At 39.0% G+C, this 19,593-nt stretch overlaps 1 protein-coding gene across 2 annotated transcripts in view; it reads left to right on the top strand.

Moving 5' to 3' along the window:
• Nucleotides 1–19,593, top strand: part of dmd (dystrophin) — a 1,291,331-nt gene that overhangs the window by 215,561 nt on the left and 1,056,177 nt on the right. For both annotated transcript variants that reach the window (XM_048602828.1, XM_048602824.1), the window contains exons 11-12: nucleotides 12,494–12,595; nucleotides 15,578–15,685. In XM_048602828.1, coding sequence (XP_048458785.1) covers nucleotides 12,494–12,595; nucleotides 15,578–15,685 — 210 coding nt within the window. The remainder of the gene's footprint in view (nucleotides 1–12,493; nucleotides 12,596–15,577; nucleotides 15,686–19,593) is intronic.

Genomic DNA, 19,593 nt, shown 5'->3' with positions numbered 1-19,593 from the left:
AAATAAAGCACACCATCATTCCCTTCTTCTTGATTCTGGATGGCATGGGTTTTGTTGCAGCCAGGCCCATGATGCAGGGAGCCATCTCCGCTATACAACGTTTTTAGCTGCATTGGGAAGCGGAACGATGATGAGGAGATGTAGCTGTCGTTTGTCTACTGCTAGTTCTGCTCTGTTCCCTTCAGTTATGTTCCACCTTGTTCTGTAAGAGAAAGCTGCAGCATGTTATTGATTGTGTGAGTGACATACCTACCAAAGCTGAGTTGCTGGAAGTGCCATTTAATAGTCAGGGCAAAGAAAAGAAGTGGAGTGGCTTAAGTTAATGAAAAGAAAGCTCCAGAAACCATTTACAGGCATGCCAATTGAACAAGGATCTTTAAAGTGGATACAGAGTAACTCTTCACAAACATTTAAATATCTGTAATCTTGTCGTTGAGGCTAAAAGATTGAATCTTTGTAATAAGACAAGTTCAACATGTTATCGTGTTGTGTCATTTTATTTTTTTTTCCATAATGAAGTTGTTCTTTCATTGAAAGTGCATATCTGCCTCTTGTGAATAAGTTTAGTGACTATCATGATGAACAAACAGTAAACATAAAGCATTTGGTTTATTAACCCAAGTTTTATTGTGATATCTGACTTGTCCAATATTACTAACTGCTGCGATCGTAACATGAACTCCAAGCAGCAAGTGCTAACAAGAAGTTTCTTGAAGGGGTTAGACATAACAAACATGCTGTGTGAATGAAGTCTTACAAAACATTCCATTTTCCTCAAGCAAACTTTCTGGGACATTGTTAGCTGTTGTCTTAAGGGAATGTTTGTTTTCTTGAAGTTTAGTTGAACATTGTATGGATAAAGAGACCAAGTGGATATCTCTGAGAGCCAACACCAGGCTTGATGAGTCAAGTGTTCTTCTTTTTGTGTGATTCAATAGCTGCAGTTATTTTCACATAGGTAAGATGTTCCTCAGTTTGAAGAGATAAAATGGCTTTATTTGAGTATCCTAGTTAGTAAACTTAATGAAATAGGAAGTTTTGGGACTTAAGTGGCAGAAAGAGTTATGTTTATGGTGCACTGAGATTACCATGTTGGAGTTTATTGCAGTGATCTGTGGTGTGATTTGCCAATCTTTTAGAAAATAAATCTAGTGCATGTGACTTCCTGTTATGGCTGAAACCATCATTAGTACAAATCTGGCATTGGACATTTGACCATTACCTGCTGAAAAATCCGCACTGGGCTGCACCTTCAGGCTAGCTTCCTGTCTTCATATGTCGTATTCAGGACGGTTTTGAGCTGTTAACATTCCTGAAGTTAAGAACGTAAACATAAATATGATCAGGCATAGGCCATATTACTGAGCCTACTCCACCAATAAGCAAGTTTGTTTGAACTTCAAAGTCAACTTCAGTTTCCTGCCCTATCCCCATATCCCTTGATTCCCTTAATCTATTATCTCAATTGAACATTTTCATCAACTGATCATTCACAGTCCCCCGCAGTAGAGAATACCAAAGAGTCCCAATTTTCCGAGTGACGACATATCTGCTCATTGCAGTTCTACATGATCGACCCTTTACCTGAAACAATTCCCTGAATTAAGATCCTTGAACGATTGGAAACAACCTCTCAGCACCTACCCTTTCGAATGCTCTGAGAAAGTTATGGATATCAATGAGATAATCTGTTGCTCTTTTAAACTGCAGTAAACTTTAGGCCCATTCTACTTAATCTCTCCCCATAGTGCAGCCCTCTTGTTCTCGCTGCCCGTCTAGTGAACTTTATTGCACCCCTTCCAAAACAAGTATATCCTTTTTCAGGCAATGAGGCCAAAGTGGCATACAGTGGTACAGTTGTGGTCTTGCAAACCAAAACTAATTGTAGCAAGATTTCCTTATTCTTATAGTAAAACCTCAATGCAAAAAAGGTTAACATAAGTTTGCCCTCCTAATTGCTTGTTGCACGTTTAGTAATTTCCTGTAAAGACCAAAATTTACTCGTCACTTACCTTTTAAAAATATTCTGCTTTTCCATTCCTCTTGCCAAAGTGGATGACCTAACATTACAGTCTATCTGCCACTTTTATGCTCGCTCACTTTTCTATTGCCTATATCCTTTTGCAGCCTTTGTATCGTCCTCACAGCTTATTTTCTCATGCATTGTCAGAAAAGTTGTACACATTGTAAAAAAACAGAAATTGCTGGAAAAGTTCAGCAGATCTGGCAGCATCTGTGGAGAGAAATCAGAGTTAATGTTTCGGATCCAGTGACCCTTCTTCAGAACTGATAGTAGTTAGGAAAAGTTTTGTATTTATGCAGAAGATAGTTTGGGGGCACAGATGGGTGGGTGGATAAGTAAATAATAGATGGAAATCAAGCCCAAAAAGAGACAAAAACAATTGGATAGTCAAAGGAGTAGGTAAAGGTCGGCCTGGGAGGATTAAAAGCTGCTAATTAGCTGTTTGGTCCAGGCCAGTAAAATAGCTTGTGAGATAACAAGGTGTCGAGCTGGAGGAACACAGCAGGCCAGGCAGCATCAGAGGAGCAGGGAAGCTGACATTTCAGGTCTGGACCCTTCTTCAGAAAATTTTCTGAAGAAGGGTCCAGACCCAGCTTTCCTGCTCCTCTGAAGCTGCCTGGCCTGCTGTGTTCCTCCAGTTCTACACCTTGTTATCTCAGATTCCAGCATCGGAAGTTCCTGCTATCCCAAAATAGCTTGTGAGACCTTGTCTTTTTTTAAGTTGGAACAATAGAAGCATCTTGAATGGGTGGAGTCAGGCTTCCACAGAACCAGGGCTTTAGTTTAGATGATCAGCAGTTGCCACGGTTTTGGAGTTTGTTGTGGAAGCTGTTACATCTCTTTCAGCCACAGCAAAACACTGCGGTTCTCTCTGTCTATCAGAATTTTCTCCCGGTGCTCTTTTCCTCTGGACTGGAGAAACACCACACCGAAGACAAAGCAATTTCACTGAATTTGCCTTTGTCATGTGTGTGTTTATGAGATGTTACTATATTTTGGACAGTTGGTGTTTAATAGTTAAATATTTGATTATTCAGTTAAGTGTTCCAATGGAGTTAAGTTATACCACTTCCTCTTTCTTGTGTTTGTATTTTAACTGTAGGGTAAGAAGAAAGTGTGTTTTGTTTAAAGTCAAGTAGTGTAACCAAAGGAACTACATCTGGAACACAACACCTTAAACTTGCCTTTGAATAAATTAAAACTTAGGGTATAGGCTATCTCCTTGATATATATGAAGGGCATTTAGTCTGGTCTATAAAACAGCATTATTTGGCTTCATAAGCATTTAAAAAAAAAAAATCAGAGCGCTCTCATGGAAGTGCCTGCTTTTGTGCACAGTCTTACTCAATGCAGCAATACTGGTGACCGTGAACTAAATTTTAAAAATGGGCATTGTCATATTTAACTCCAGGTTGAGCCAGCTTTGATTCAGAGCTGTGTCAAGAAAAGATGCCAAAATGCAATGTCAACATAATGTTGCTGTATTGAGTCCACTGTAACCAGTACCTGACAATTTGTGTAACTATAGAAAATCAAAACGAAGACAGAAATTGCTGGAGAAACTCAGCAGTTCTGGCTTCCTTTGTGGAAAGAAAACAGGGTTAATATTTCGGGTCTAGTGAACCTTCTTCAGGATTGATAAACTGCTCAGAACTAAAGAACGCTACACGGGTCTCCAGCATCCATTTGATGGTTTGGCTATCAGGGGCAGTGATACAATTTATCCTCTAAATGACAGCATATTTTTAGTAGTAATATTGATGCAAAATGGGTGATAAAAAATTGGCTGCAGATTCTTTAAAATGAAGAAAATATCGTTGAGGTACAAAACACACTGTCAAGTTATTATTTCAGAGACAGTAGAAACTGCAGATGCTGGAGATATCTGAGATAACAAGGTGTAGAGCTGGATGAACACAGCAGGCCAAGCAGCATCAGAGGACAGGACAAGTTATTATTCCTCCTCATCTTCGACTAACCGACATCAATGTACCAACAATCTACTAATTTTAGGCCTGACAACACTCTGGTGTTTTTTTACAGAAAAGACAACCACTTCAATTTTGTCCTAGGCAGACTCTGTATTCTCTCCTTTAACAAAGAGAAAGATATGTCCCAGAACTTTATCACAGTAGCCATTTGAAACTGCTCCAACAATAGGTATTGCTACAAATTCCCAAGAGATTTATGTAATGCTGAAATTCTCATGACCCACAAAAGGATAGGTCCTCAAGTCTGGCACAGTGCCTTCAAGGAGACAGTTGCTTTGTATCCTTCTGAATTCATTACTACAGAAAGTTCCATGCATGTTAATTAAACCTGAATTTTAATAAAGATCCCTGCTCCGTCCACAGGTACTTAGGCAATTCATATTCTGCAGTGATCGTGAGGTGTCAGTCCAATCAACAGTTGCAGATTACATAGTGAATTAAGGAAGTGATCACAGAGAAAGGACACTTTGAGGTAGCCTAATTTAAATTCATCAAGATGGCTTAAAGAAACATCTCAAGTACATTATTTAAAATGTTGAACAGTTGCACTATTAGATGCCACCATGCAGATATGGAGATAGGGTGGTAACAGAATTGAAATAGGTCATCGTTATCCGATTGAAAAGCAGAGCAGATTTGAGAATCCCTATAGTTTACTCGTGTTGCAAGTACTTATGACCCATGGAAGTCAGAATCAAGAGCTGAAGTCAGGACCAATGGATGATAGAGTTATGAACCAGGTTCCTAAGGAAAAGCACTGAAGTGGACAAAGTTAAGGAAGTGATAACTAGATTTGTTTCCAAAGACAGAAAAGTTGAGAGATGTGCAGGGAAAGTGGTTATATGCGTTTGATCTCTAACCAAGGTCATTTGACTGACTGACTTTTCTTATTCTTAAAATGTTCTTGTGCAGGACATTGTTTGATCAGGTTTGGTTTATTTCATACTGAAGGTGATTGACAATGTAAAAGCTGAGGGTATAGTTATATCAGATTGATTCAATTTCCCTATCAGTTTAGTACACCAGCTTTAGATTTGTTACTGAGATAACAAAGTGTAGAGCTGGATGAACACAGCAGGCCAAGCAGCATCAGAGGAGCAGGAAGGCTGACGTTTCGGGCCTAGACGCTTCTTCAGAAATTTGTTACTGTCTGCTAAGCAGAAGGTATTCTTGTTTATGATGTTCACTCATCCATGAAATAATTTACATACCTTCATTGTGCGCACATTAAATTTCTGCATCCTCCCAATGCCATATCAACACGAGCCTGACTACTGATATAGGTTTCCTTAAAAGTCAACTTGGTGGAGATCAAGCTAAAGTCGATTTGGGTGAAATGATTTCTGTTCTTTCCATGTTAGATTTTATAATGTGGTTCTAGTCGTAGATGTTTGGTGCAATATTAAATAGTGATATTCTGACTTTGATGCCACTGAGTTTATATTCAACATGGGAAACAATAAAGATCAGTTTGGTTTTCAATGCACCCATTTGCCAATGATGCAGTAACTGATTATTAACTGAGCAGCTTTGCTATTTGAGGGTAGACACCATGAAGGAAATGGATAACTGTTATCTTTTTCCACCTGAGCAGAGCCCATCAATGACCTGTTACAGAACCTGCATGATTTTACCCTCCATTTAAATCAAGCGGCAAAGATGAAAATTGACTTCTCAAAGTCATCTGCAAGTAAGAAAAGCGCATAATTAAGATGGAGAGAAAGCAGTGTCAACAATTTAACTCCAATGACCATTCTGAGAGCTGAGTTCTGGAGAACAGTCACTGAACTCAAAATATTAACTTTGCTTTCTGTCCACAGGTGCTGCCAGACCTGTTAAGTTTCTCTAGCACTTGCTGCTTCTGTTTCAGATTTTCAGCATCTGCAGTTCTTTGTTTTATTGTATGCTATTGAGATGTTTCAGTTAGTGTTTTTTTTGAAGGTCGACTAAAACTGTGATTCAGCTACATCAATGTAATAATATAGGTTGTTACCGGTACCTCACCCATGAGGCCATCTTGCAACTGTGAGAATAGACAGTGAATTTATTTTGACAGATGCCAACACACATGGTCAGCTAGAAATGAGGAAAAAAGCTGCCAATCCCAGACTCACCCCGAGATTGCTCTAGTCAAAGACCTAAAGATATTATGGTGATTTGAGTCAAGATTTTATTAAAAACCGAAAGAACTGCAGATGCTGTAAATCAGGAACAAAAACAAAATTGCTGGAAAAGCTCAGCAGGTCTGGCAGCATTTGTGAAGGAAAACACAGAGTTAACGTTTTGGGTCCGGTGACCCTTCCTCAGAGCTGAGAACCCCAGTTTTGAGGAAGGGTCACCAGACCTGAAACATTAACTCTGTTTTTTCCTTCACAGAGGCTGCCAGACCTGCTGAGCTTTTCCAGCAACTTTGTTTTTGTTCAAGATTTTATTATTGTTTGAGATTCATGGATTTGAGTAATAACCATTTACAAATCTTCTCGGAAAACTGAGATCCAGAAATCTGTGCTATGACATGTAGAAATACGTAATTGAACTGAGACTTCACTATGACAAGATCTTTTTTGTAATTTTGGGCTGTCTGATATTCCATCATATATAGTGTAACAAAAATGTACAAGAGCATATTTTTGTTGCAGCTCTGGATTAGAAATTTCTGTGAAAGATCCTAAGTATGGAAGATGTGAGCTTTTTTCCTTAGGGAGGCTTAGTGAAATGTGGGGGTAAAATTCTTCTTAAAATTTGTTTTCCAGCATCATGATGCCATTTTTAATATTATGGCTTTGAAGCAAAAATAGTTTATTCTGAAAGGATTGCATATTCCAATTAATTTTGATTTTCATATTTTCAAAAGGTAATGCATGAGTGTATAACACAGAAGGGCTAATGTATACAGATACAGGAACTAAATCACACGATTAGTTAAGTAATAAGTAGCTCTGAATCACATTTAAGGGCTGCAAGAAGCCCCTCTGAGGCAACTGTGAATATTATGAATGAGGAAACAGAACTGTTTCAATGCTAAATACCATAGCCTTAGCCAACACTGTAATTTTGTTGTCATTGTATAATGAAGACTAGAAAGATGAAAGCACCTTTCACCACCTTGGCAACTTGTTCTTAAATGACTGTTGTTAGCAGGTCAGATGCTGCTATGAATCAACAATTGGGGTCTCTACACACTGCTTTTGAGTTTCACACTCTTGTTGATAAAGGAGACGATTGGAGCTAGTATTTAGATACGCTATCATTTATTTACAATGTAAAATATTGCAAGAATATGTCTCCCATCTTAACAACATGCTGGTTTTAGTGAGTGTATCTTTTTATATTTGTTCAATTAAAACCCCAATCAATACCTTCCACTTTCATATAATTAAACACCACTGATAGACAATGAATATCCTCTGGTAAAAGGCCATAACAGTATACTTAGACATGGACCACCACAAACATGAGTGATCCCCAGTTTAGCATAATAATTAGAAAACACTACATGTATAGGTGACTGTACAGACAACACAAAACTCTTGTGAATAAATCACTGAAGTACAACACTCCATAAGCATATACACACTGACTCTCCTTTACAATGAAATTTAAATTAATTAATGAAGTCATCAAATGGCGTGTTGTACAGTAAAACATCTAACCTTCGTTCCTCATTTGAAAGTCAAGTTTAATGATTTTCTAGTGTCCTGTTGAGAATCCTGGAACTGGAGTGCACATCTCTGATAAAGTTCATGTTTTAGTCATATCCTGACAGCATTGAGTCTCTTGTTGGAGAGTTGCAAAGATATGAGGTTGAAAGTGTCACAGAAAAATCATAAGAAGTGTGCAAATTAGTTTCCTCTGAATCCAATGCGATTCTGCAATCGTATAAGATCACAGCCTGCACAACACATTCTCTATACCAATGAGAGGCAGTCTGTTCCTTTGCATGATGAAATTAGATAGTCAGTCCATGATGATTCATAACTAATTGGATTGAGATAACTTGATTCATTTGAATTGGTCAGAGATTGTAGACGGGACTAGCTAAGGATTCCAGAATTAACAATAAAGGGAGAAAATAAAGATCCATCTTCAGCATCAGTCAGATCTTTTTAAAAAAAAGCTATTAGAATGCAAGTTAACTCATTCAGGTAGATTGAGTGATGATCTGAAATAGAAAAAATAAATCATGTCAGTTATTTAGAATAACAAATTGTTATTGCTGTTTTGCACTTACAATGAGTAAGAGTATAGGAAATGTTTAAAAACATCTGGAATTTTGTTCATGAATATCGCTATTTTTACTCTAATCTGTATTCTGCAAAATTAAACTGCTTCCGAAATAGTCATCAACCTTGCCTTACCATGGTGTTCATCAATTGTGCCTCTTGTAAATTTGGAGAAATGCGCATAGGTACATGTGTGAATTTGCAGCATCCAGTTTGTAGCAAGGAGGAGTATTGCTCCATCTTGAAGAGCATGCAGTCACATAAATTAATATTGAGTGTAAGTCAATGTTGGAATTTGATTTCTCGTGTGTGCTCCAGGTAAGCTGTTGGTGAGGCAAGAAACCAAAGGCAGCCTTTACTTGAGATTGTTTCACTCTGTGAGTAAATCTCTAAAGGTATACATCTCTTCACTCCACTCCAATACACTATAGCGATAGGAAGTTTCTATGTACACTTGCTCGAGTAACTGGCCAATCAATGCCATCCTGTGTATGCTTACATTGACTTGATAGAAGTAATATCTGGGGGCACTTGTGGTAGAATGGTAGTGTCCCTACCTCAGAGCCAAAAGGCCTGGGTTAAAGTCTTAGTTGCTCCAGTGGTGGCCCGTAACACATCTGAACAGGTTGTTTTAAAAAAAAATCATCTGGAGGGAGTGTGTGGTGCAGTGGTAGTGTTCCTGCCTCTAGGTCTGGATTCAAGTCCCACCTGTTTCAGACATGTATGACAATTGTCTCTGAACAGGTTTATTTAAAAAAATATCCACACCTAACATCTAGGATCCGCTTATGGGAACAACTGACAATACTGAACCAGAGACAGTTTCTGCAGCGAAAAGAAAAATTTCAATATCAGAAATGTGTTCTGGAAAATCCATGTATTATGTGTGTTCAAACATATTCCTGCCCAGTACCTCAATAGAGGCAGCTTTAGAAGAATCAATGGTTCCTTGTTCTGTTGTGTATACTCATTGCCACTGTCATTGAAAGCCACAACTTAAAGCTTCTGGTTGACATGTTCACATCTGTTCCTTGGTTATGTTGTTTATTTCAGATCAGCGTGTTACTCGAATGTCTGTTGCCCATCTCCCTTTGATATATTTTGAGTTATTTAGTTTTTCTAGTATAATGTATATGATTAGCAAAAGCAGTGTATCTCCAGAAGGTTTGAAGTTCTTATATGTCACTTGGTGCCATTTCACTGTAGGCTAGTCTTGCATTTGACAGCGAATGCTAACACATCTATGCAAGTGTCGGTTGTTGGTGTGAAAAGCTGACAGTTGGTGAGTACAAGGTCACTGTGGAGAGCAGTTTTCCATATTCCCACTGGCTACTGAGTGCCAAACATCAGACAGGTGATTGTGCACAAATTCCATAGAGTACAGGAGAGAACTGAAAGATATTCTAAGGTGACCTTGAGAAGGAATGGATTGTGTTGGATTGCCCTGATTTTGATCAGGAAATCTTGATTAAAGCAGTCTGGTTTAGTAACTGATGAGAGTCTGTGAAGTACTGACCTTGACATATATCCATGCCAGGAACTGAACCTGGAGTATTATTTATTTGTATAGCTTGCTCCCATAGCAGGCAATGCTATATAATCTACAAAGACTACAGAAGACTACAAAATGCTGGAAATATGGAAATCCAACTGCATCTATAGGGAGGGAAATAAAATTAATGGGCAGGGCTTTTCTGTGAGCTTTGAGACACCAGTTTTGGAAGCAAATGGTGTTCCTGAACCCACATTTACCACACTATACACTCACACACACACAAGCATATATATACACACACACTCGTTCTCTCAGACACACTCACTCACTCACTCACTCTTTCACACAGGTCCTGTCTCATACACAAGCGCGCGCACACTCTACCTCTCCCTCTCTCTCCCTCTCTCTCCCTCACTCTAACACACAGACACATATAAACACACACTCTTTCTCTCTCACACACACTCTCTCTCTCTCCCTTGCACACACACACGTGAATCTATGGGGTGAATTTGTATTTGCAGATACATTTCATTTTATTCAAAAAGCCAGTCAGTCAATGTGGTGTTTTATAAATTCCTACTTTAGAAATAAAACCGGTCTAACTCCAAACTAAAACACAAACAGATTCTAAACAAGACCTCACACCTAACATTCATTGTCTGACCAAAAATGCCACCTCTTTTTCATACTGATAAAACCTTTAGTTCTCTCAGGACCGTGACTTGAAAGGAATTCGGGGATTTACATATACATGTTAATGAATTACAACCTGCTAACTGATTAAAGATTTAACAGCATCTTAGGTTTGCTTATTACATCTTCATCAGTGGTGTGAACCTTTGATCTTTTACTTATAAATTCTATGTCTGATACTAGCTCTCTCAATAACACCTGAAGGAGGAGTGAGCCTCCAAAAGCTTGTGTTTTCAAGTAAACCTGTTGGATGGTAACCTGGTGACGTGTGATTTTTGACAGAAGCCAAGACTGGTGGTGGTATTTTCCTGGGGTTTGCTGTTCTAATCAGCTACCTCTGAGTTCCTGTCTGTGTACCTTGCAACCATTCCACAGAATTGTTGTGTTTTCAGGGTATGAGGTTAGGGGGTTGGTACTTTGCCACAGGTTACATTACTTGCAAGTACTCATTGGCCACAAATTTGGCTTGTAATTATGCAAATATTCTGCACGTTCCTTCTCATCAAATAGCTGATTTCCAGGCCACCCTGGGAAACCTCTTTTTCATCCACCTGAGTCAATATCTTGAATTGTATATACCTGCCTTTTCCATTACTTATTTTTTATTGATATTTATTAATGCCTCAGATACAGCCTGTAATCTAAAATATTTGTGCCTTTGCCCTCTCAAAGCTGATGTAATCTCATACAAATAAAGTAAATGCTGCTGAGGCATTCACATTATTGCCCAGCTTGCGGTGTTATTTACTAAAGTGGAGCCTTTCTTCAGCAAAATAAAACACAGCCTCAAAATGTAAATATATGAAATGCAAAAATTTAGTTTGTTTCTTAACAATTTTTTTATAATGGATTATTATACTTTTATTAGTAAAACGTTCACAGAGAATTGGGAGTTGCTAGCAATCAAGTTCAATTTTTGTTCATTAAAAAAAACAATCTCGAAGAACGTAGAATTGTTAACAACTAAAGGAGCCAAAGCTCCTTGTGACGTTTGCATTTCCCTTTGTGATTATATTGTACATCAAACTGTTTTTCTTAGTTGCATAAACCAGAACAAATATCTGGCACCACCCAAGATCAGGGGTATGCAAATTGGAGCAGTCTCTATTAGGACTTGTGGTCTGGGAATAGGTGGGTAGTGTTGGTGCGGGAGCATCTTTGAGATACCTCACTGATGGCGTGAGAAGTGCTGGGAGAAGGTGTCTCTGTGGGAGGTGCCAATTATCCACTTCACTGGCATAGTTGGAAAGCATGTGTCATAGCCACTCAACTCCTTTGTAGGAATTCTTTTCCAATGATTCACAAAATTATGGTAAAAGTCTGTGTGTCTTCATTTTCAGGGTTCAGCACTTAATTCTGGCCCAAATGCCATAACCCTTCCTCCTCCATCCACATATTGTGGCTCACTTAGAATCATAGACTCACACAGCACAGAAACAGACCCTTCAGTTCAACTCGTCCATGCTGACCAGGTTTCTTAAACTGGACCTGTTCCATATGCCTATGTTTGGCCTGTATCCCTCTAATCCTTTCCTATTCATGTACCTGTCCAAAGGTCTTTTTAATATTGTAATTGTCCTTGCCTCTACAATTTATTTTGGCAGTCCATTCCATATACACACTACCTCTGTGTGGAAAAAGTTGCTCCTCGGGGTCTCTTTTAAACCTTTCCCCTCTCAACTTAAACCTATGCCCTGTCATTTTGGACTGACTGAAACTTCCTGCAACTGCGGAGAATATGGTAATCTCCAAACTGTAGACTTTCCCATACTTTTGAAGAGTCTTATTTAAGGTTAACCAGACACTGCCCCCCAACCAAAGCAAATGAAAACTTTCATGTATGCTGAGACCAGGTGTGTCCATGTGAGGGCAGTGCTTTCGTCAGTTCTGGTGACAGCAATCAGTGTTATGGTTGATCACACAAAGCAATAGAGCAAATCTAAAACCTTATTGACCAACATAATGGAACTTTATATAATGTGGAATCTCTTGACTTGGAAAAGTACATTAGCTTTGAAATATTGTTCTTTAATAAACTCCTTTTAACAATCTGTTTGTGTTGCAGATTCTTGGAGAGAGATGGGCGGCTATATGCAAATGGACTGAAGACCGCTGGGTATTATTGCAAGAGATACTTTTTAAATGGCAATACTTCACTGAGGAACAGGTAGCTCATACTTATTATCTTGCTAATGTTCAGACTTTGTTTTCGCTAAGTTAATTCTTGGTAAGGAAATCACATTTATATGGCTTGAAGTAACCAGTTTATTTATATTGGCTGTGGTCAACCTTATTACCTTCCATCGAGCTGTCTCTATAAAGAACATTTTTAAGTCAACCGAGCCATTGACGGTCATATCAAAGATAAATTAACTTCATAGCAGCAAAATAAGAATCATATTTTAAGAAGGGAGGGAGGCAGAAGTTAGGAAGTTATAGGTCAGTTAGGCTGACCTCAGTCATTAGTAAGATTTTACTGTCCATTACTAAGGATGAGACTGAGGAGTGTTTAAAAGTGTATGGCAAAACAGGGCTGAGCCAGCACACCTTACAACCTAATAGTCTCAATGTGGACTTTACTAGCTTCAAAGTCCCCCCACCCCAGACTCATCCCAAGACCAACCCTCCCTCTCATCCCTGCCTCCTTGACCTGTCCGTCTTCTCTCCCACTTATCCGCTCCTCCCATCTCACTGACCAATCCCCACCACTACCTACCTGCTATCACCATCCCACCTTCCTTCCCCAGCCCAACACCCCCCCCCCCCCCCACCCCCCACCATTTATTTCAGAGACTCCTTCCCCTCCTCCATTTCTGAAGAAGGGTCCCGACCCGAAACGTCAGCTTTCCTGCTCCTCTGATGCTGCCTGGCCTGCTGTGTTCATCCAGCTCCACACTGTGTTATCTTCATCAAGGGTGGGGTGGTCATGCCTCATGACTCTGTTAACATTCTCTGAGGAAGTAATGAAGTTACACAAAGGAGAGCCAGTGGATATGATCTATTTGCATTTCCAGGAGGCCTTTGACAAGGTGCTGCACATGAGGCTGTTAGATAAAATAAGAACCCATGGTGCTAGGGCTAAGGTACTGGCGTGAGTAGGGGATTGGCTGACTGGCAGAAGGCAGAGAGTAGGGATAAAGGAGTCTTTTTCAGGATGGCAGCTGGTGACCAGTGGAGTTCCACATAGGTCAGTGTTGGGACCGTAACTATTTGCTTTATATATTTATGATCTGGTGAACGAACTGAGAGCACTGTTGCTCAGTTTGAAGATGACATTAAGATAGGTGGAGGGACAGGCAGTGTTGAGGAAGCAGAAATCTTCAAAACCATTTGGACAGGCTAGAAGAGTGGGCAAAGAAGTGGCAGATGGAATGTGTGACACTATGCACTTTGGGAGGAAAAACAGAGATGAGGACTGTTTTCTTTTGATGAAACACTTCGGAAATTTGAAGCATGAAGGGACTTAGGAGGTCTAGTTCAGGATTCTCATATGGTTAACATGCAGGTTCAGCTAACAATTCAGCTAACAAATGCAACATTAGCATTTATTTCAAGAGGGCTAGAATACAAGTGCAGAAATGCACTGCTGAGGCTGCATAAGGCTCTGGTCAGACTACATTTGGAATATTGTGAGCAGTTTTGAGCCCCCTATCTAAGGAAGATGTGCTGACATTGGAGGTCATCCAAAGGAGTATTACAAGAACGATCCCAGGGATGAAGCGCTTGTCATATGACAAGAAGTTGAGGACTCTGGATCTGTACTTGGTGAAGGGGGAATCCAACTGAGACTTACAGAATACTGAGAGGCCAAGACAGAGTGGACATAGAGATGTTTCCACGAGTAGGAGAACCTTGGACCCAAGAGCACAGTTTCAGAGTGAAGGGACAGCCCTTTAGAACTGAGGTGAGGAGGAAATTCTTCAGCTAGAGAGTGCTAAATCTATGGATCTCATTGTATAGAAGGCTGTAGAGTCCAAGTCATTGAGTGTATTTAAGATAGAGATAGATAAGTTCCTGATTAGTAAGGGATCAAAAGTAACGGGGAACAGGCAGGAAAATAGGGTTGAGAAAGATATCAGCCATGATTGAATGGGAGGAATGGCCTAATTCTGCTCCTATATATCTTAAGGTCTTTAAGAATCTACTTCCATTAGGATTTATTAAAATAAATTGTATTCACTTTTTTAAGTCACCCCACAAACCATGAGTCATGTGGATTGGATTTTCAATAGTATTCCATTATGGGACAGTATCTTTTTCTTTTCATCTCTTTTCCTTGGTAACACTCTGTAGCATTAATACACAAAGGTGGCAGAAAATGGGAAGAATGTTGCATAGCTAAAACTGGTTTTATACTCCTGACAGCATATCATTGCCAAAAGCTATGAATTTACAACATTAGAGAAAATACTCAGTCCTTCTGCCCTGTGCCAGTTCTGTAGTTTCACTGCTTTCATGGGGGATGGTTAAAACTAAATGGAGAATTTACAGCATATTTGCCATGGTAATGGAAATTAGAACTGTAGTTTTATGTTATACCTATATAAAAAGTACCATCTGAAAAAACAGGATGGTGATTTAGTTTTCCTGATGATGGTTGAAGCATGAAAACTGATGGGTAACAAACCATAGCTTAGCTTATATATCGAGCATACTGGTACAGTCATAGAGCTTGAGTATGCAGATGATGCTTGTGTGTGACGTCTCAGAAACTGAGCTCCTTCATTAAAATGTTTGAGAAAATGGGTCTTTTACGAAGTGCCCAGGAGGCTGAATCCTGTTACAATGAACTTCTACAGAAAAACACCTTACCCCACATTGACTAAGATCAATGGCAAGAGATGTGAACCATTTCAAAACGCAGATAATTTTTCACATCTTATAGGCCATCTCAGACCTGAAATTGGAATTGGAATCAGGTCATTCCTGATATTGAGGGGCTACTTGAATAGAAAGATATACAAAAAGAATCTTTAATTCTGTGAAAAAAGGGATGACTTCTCTTTTTATGTTAAAAATTGTTGACTTGATATGATTTCTGCATGCACTTTGAGAAGCAAGTCTGATTTAAAAATTGTTGCTGTTTTGGTTCTCGTCACCTCAATTTGAAAAGCAACATCTTTAACATAAACCATTCTGTTTGTTTTAGTCCCTGTTTGATGCATGGTTGATGGAGAAGGAGGAATCAGTGGAAAAGATTCAGACAACTGGTTTCAGGGACCAGAATGAAATGGTTGCTAATTTGCGAAAATTAGCGGTAAGTGTAATTGATTTTTGAAGTGGTCTTTTAATAATGTGATCAGATAATAATTGTACAGTAAGCTGATAGCCTTGTCATGAATACTCAGGTGCTGTTTTGGGTAAGACAAACTGATACCACTAAATGCAATTAATATATATTTCAACAGTCAATGTTGACTTATAGATTGTTTTCAAATTAATTCCTCGGTATTTTTTCATTTATTGTTTTTGTATTTTTCAAGTAATGTTAATATTCAAATTCAATGTTATTAAGTGGGGGTAGACTGCATAAAGCTAGGAACAGAGGGATTTGCAGGACCTCCTGCATAAGTCACTAAAAGCTAATATCCAAGTTCCACAGGTAATAGGGAAGGTTAATTAAACGTTGACCTTTATTTCATAGGGAATAGAGTATAAAAATAGTAAGTTCTTGCTTAAACTATACAAGATATTATTCACACCTCCCTGGAATACTGCACACCTTCTTGGTCCCCTCATATTAAAAAAAAGCTACATCAGCATTAGACGTAGTCCTGGGTCGGAAGGGCTTTTTTACGAGGTGAGTTTGAGTAGTTTGGGTTTGTACTGATTGGAATTTAGAAGAATGAGAGGAGATCTTACTACAACATAGGGGGCTTGAAAGTGTCGATACTGAGGAGTTATTTCCCTTTGTGGGAGAGCTTAGAACCAGAGGGCATGATTTAAGAGTAAGGAATCACCCGTATTAAACAGAAATTAGGAGGAATTTCTTCTTTGATCATAATGAATCTGTGAAATTCTTTCCTGTAGAGAGCTATCAAAGTTGGGTTCTTAAGAATGTCCGAGGCTGACATAGATTTTTAATCAGTAAGGGAATCAAGGATTATGGGATAAAGCAGGAAAGTGGAGTTGAAGATTATCAAATCAGACATGAACTCATTGAGCAAACTAAATGGGCTGAATGGCCTACTGCTTCTGTGTCTTTATAGACTTATGGTCTTACAGTCAGTTACTCATTTTCCATTTATTTTCTTCTATCCATCACAGTCACAATCTCTTGTACCTAGGCAGCCTTTGACTTGTTTACAAATCCTGGCACTATAGATTTTTTTTTGGGAATGGGTAACTCGGTTTGACTGTCCTATTTCTATTCATTTCAGAGTCAATGCATCTTTTCTTCTCAGCTCTGGAAGAGTACAAGAACTAACCTAATGATAAATCCCTGTTTTGAAACCGTTTTACATGCATGACACTGCAAAGTACAAACCAACAAGAGGCATTGTTGGATTAATTAAAACGCAAGATTCAATCCATCTGTTTATGTCAAGAAACCTTCTGATGATTTCTTCAAGGCAAAATTGACCTAATAACAGTAAAACAAATTACTTTTAAAACCAGTTGTCTGCAGGGATTTATTAAAGAAATATGTTCTTCATTTTTTTAAAGCCGTCCCAATCAAAACATAAAAACGGTAAGACGCATCTGTGGGGAGAAATCAGAGTTAACGTTTAAGGTCCAATGACCCTTCGAGGAAGGGTCACTTGATCTGAAATGTTAACTCTGATTTCTCTCTATTGTTGCTGCCAGACCTAAGCATTTCCAATTAAAGCATAACTGCCAAAAACTAAAAGTCACTAACCCATCAAAACTAGTCCTTATGAAACTCAGCCAATCTGATGTTAAAAAGTGTTCAAAATCCTTGATTTTATGACTGTGCCTGACTGTGCCTGATTTTATGACTGCAATTCTCCAAATATTTTCTCATTTTTCGTGAAGGGTGACCACCATTTCTTTGGCTGTATTTTCCAAATTCATGATGTCTACCAACAAGAAAACAAGAGCAGAATGGATGTGTGAACGCCACCATCTGCAATTTCCTCTTCATGTCACAAACCGTCTTGGCTTGAAACTATATCATTGTTCCTTTACTTTTGCTGAGCCAACATGTTGGAACTCCTTAATAGCACTGTGGCTGTACTGACAGCACAAGGACTAGCAGCAGATCAAAAAGGCAATTCATCCCATACCTTCTCAAGGTCATTTAGCAATGGAATAATGAATATTGACATTGCTGGTGATGCTCACATCTCATGACAACATAGAGTCTTACAGCACAGAAACAGACACTTCGGTCTAACTTGTCCATGCCGATCAGCTTTTCCAAACTAAATTAGTTCCATTTGCCTCTGTTTGGCTCACATCCCTCTAAACCTTTGCAATTCAAGTACCTGTCCAAAAGTTGTTTAAATGTTGTAACTGTACCTGCATCTACCACTTCCTCATTCCATGCATGAACCAACCTCCGTCAGCAAAAAGTTGTCTGTAAGGTCCCTTTTAAATCTTTCCCCTCTCAACTTGAAGTTTATTCTTCTAACTAATACTTTGGTTTCCGATTTCCAAGATTTTACTATTTCACATTTCTTACTTCGAGTTCCTCCCACTCTCCCAAGCGGGAGTCTCTGGTCTTCCCTCCTAATTTGACCCTTAAGATTTTGAAATAAATCTCCTTGCTTTTCTCCACACCATTTCCAATACATGTATTCTTTTTGAAGCATGTTGAATGAAATGGTACACTGTTACTTGGAGTGGTACCTGAGGTTGAGGTCATGGGGTCAGGGAGCAGAGGGGTCAGAATTAGGGCCAAATAGGAAGCTCTTAGCAGTCACTAAGTCCAGCCAGTTGATAGTAGACAAATTAATGCAGGACGAGGAATTCCCTCATGCTGGTTAATCAGTCAGGTTGGTTTACTTCTCCTTATGTGTCTAACCTGGAACTGACATAATTGTAGCACAGGTAGGATGGGGCCTTTAAATGGTCATTCATTGACCATTTGACAGCTGGCAGAATGGGAGGGTGGACTTTGGGCCTTCCCATCCAGAATTTAACTGAGCAGTGTTAGAATGGTGACAGGGATTTGGTTTATCATCATCCTGACTGATTAAATTCATTTTGCACTTCCAGGCTTGCTGCCTGTGGACCTGGAGCACCACACTGTATCATAAAACTCTCACAAATCCTGTTTTGTTTTCGTTAGCCGCAATTTTATGCATCTTGATTTCTAACCTGTTTGGACAGGAGTTTCAGTTTTATATTATGGGTCTCGGATGTTGTTCTTTATCAAGTGGGTTGCAAGTATCACATCTCAGAAAGAGTGACAAAGTTTTTCCAAGCAAAGTAATTTTCCCTGTTGAATCTTAGCTGTCCCTTTCTCCAGAGTTCAATACCAAAGAGGAAACTTTGTGGCTTGCAAACAGGAAAGTCATAGTATAGTGTGTAAAGACCTAGTCTTGCTGTTAATTCTGATGGCATAAAATTTGATGGAGAAGGAAAATGCATGGGTGTGGTCCTTTTTGTTTGACTTGTTACTAGATTCTTCAGTTAAAAAGTATGTTGGGCACAATGTTTCGGTGTATGTGAACTGAAAACAGAATGCTGAGGACAACAGAGCATCTGAGTTCTTGGTGAACCACAGCGTATCTCCTTAACCAATGAGATTTAAAGGTTGAGAGAGAAACAGAAGAAGGATTGATAATAAAAGGTAGAAACATCACCTCCACTCACGTTTAGTGTGGAGGTAATAGAAGGGAAAGTGAGATTATATTGAGAGAGGGAATATACAGAATGGAGAAAAGTGTTTTCTCTACATTTACAACAATTCACACTTTTTGTTCATATTGTGAGTAAGAGAAGTCAATTAACAGTTTGTGATGAGTTTAGTGGGAATATGTAACGACTTTGTGAAGGGAGTGATGTTATTCTTGCAAAGCTGATGGTGGAACAGCTCAAATCAGCTGGTGCCTCTTCCTTGTTTCAGGTTGCTGGATGAGTTGTTCATTAGTAAAGACATATGGTTATTTTTTTCCAACAAATTCTGAAAATGTTGTGAAAACATGGATCATCATTGACGTTCTGGAAAACCTTTGAATTAGCAATGGAAAGACCTCT

This window comes from Rhincodon typus, chromosome 11, assembly GCF_021869965.1.
Source record: "Rhincodon typus isolate 14 chromosome 11, sRhiTyp1.1, whole genome shotgun sequence".
Lineage (NCBI taxonomy): Eukaryota > Metazoa > Chordata > Chondrichthyes > Orectolobiformes > Rhincodontidae > Rhincodon > Rhincodon typus.
The sequence above is the reverse complement of the archived record's forward strand: the minus strand, read 5'-3'. Positions and strand labels throughout refer to the sequence as shown.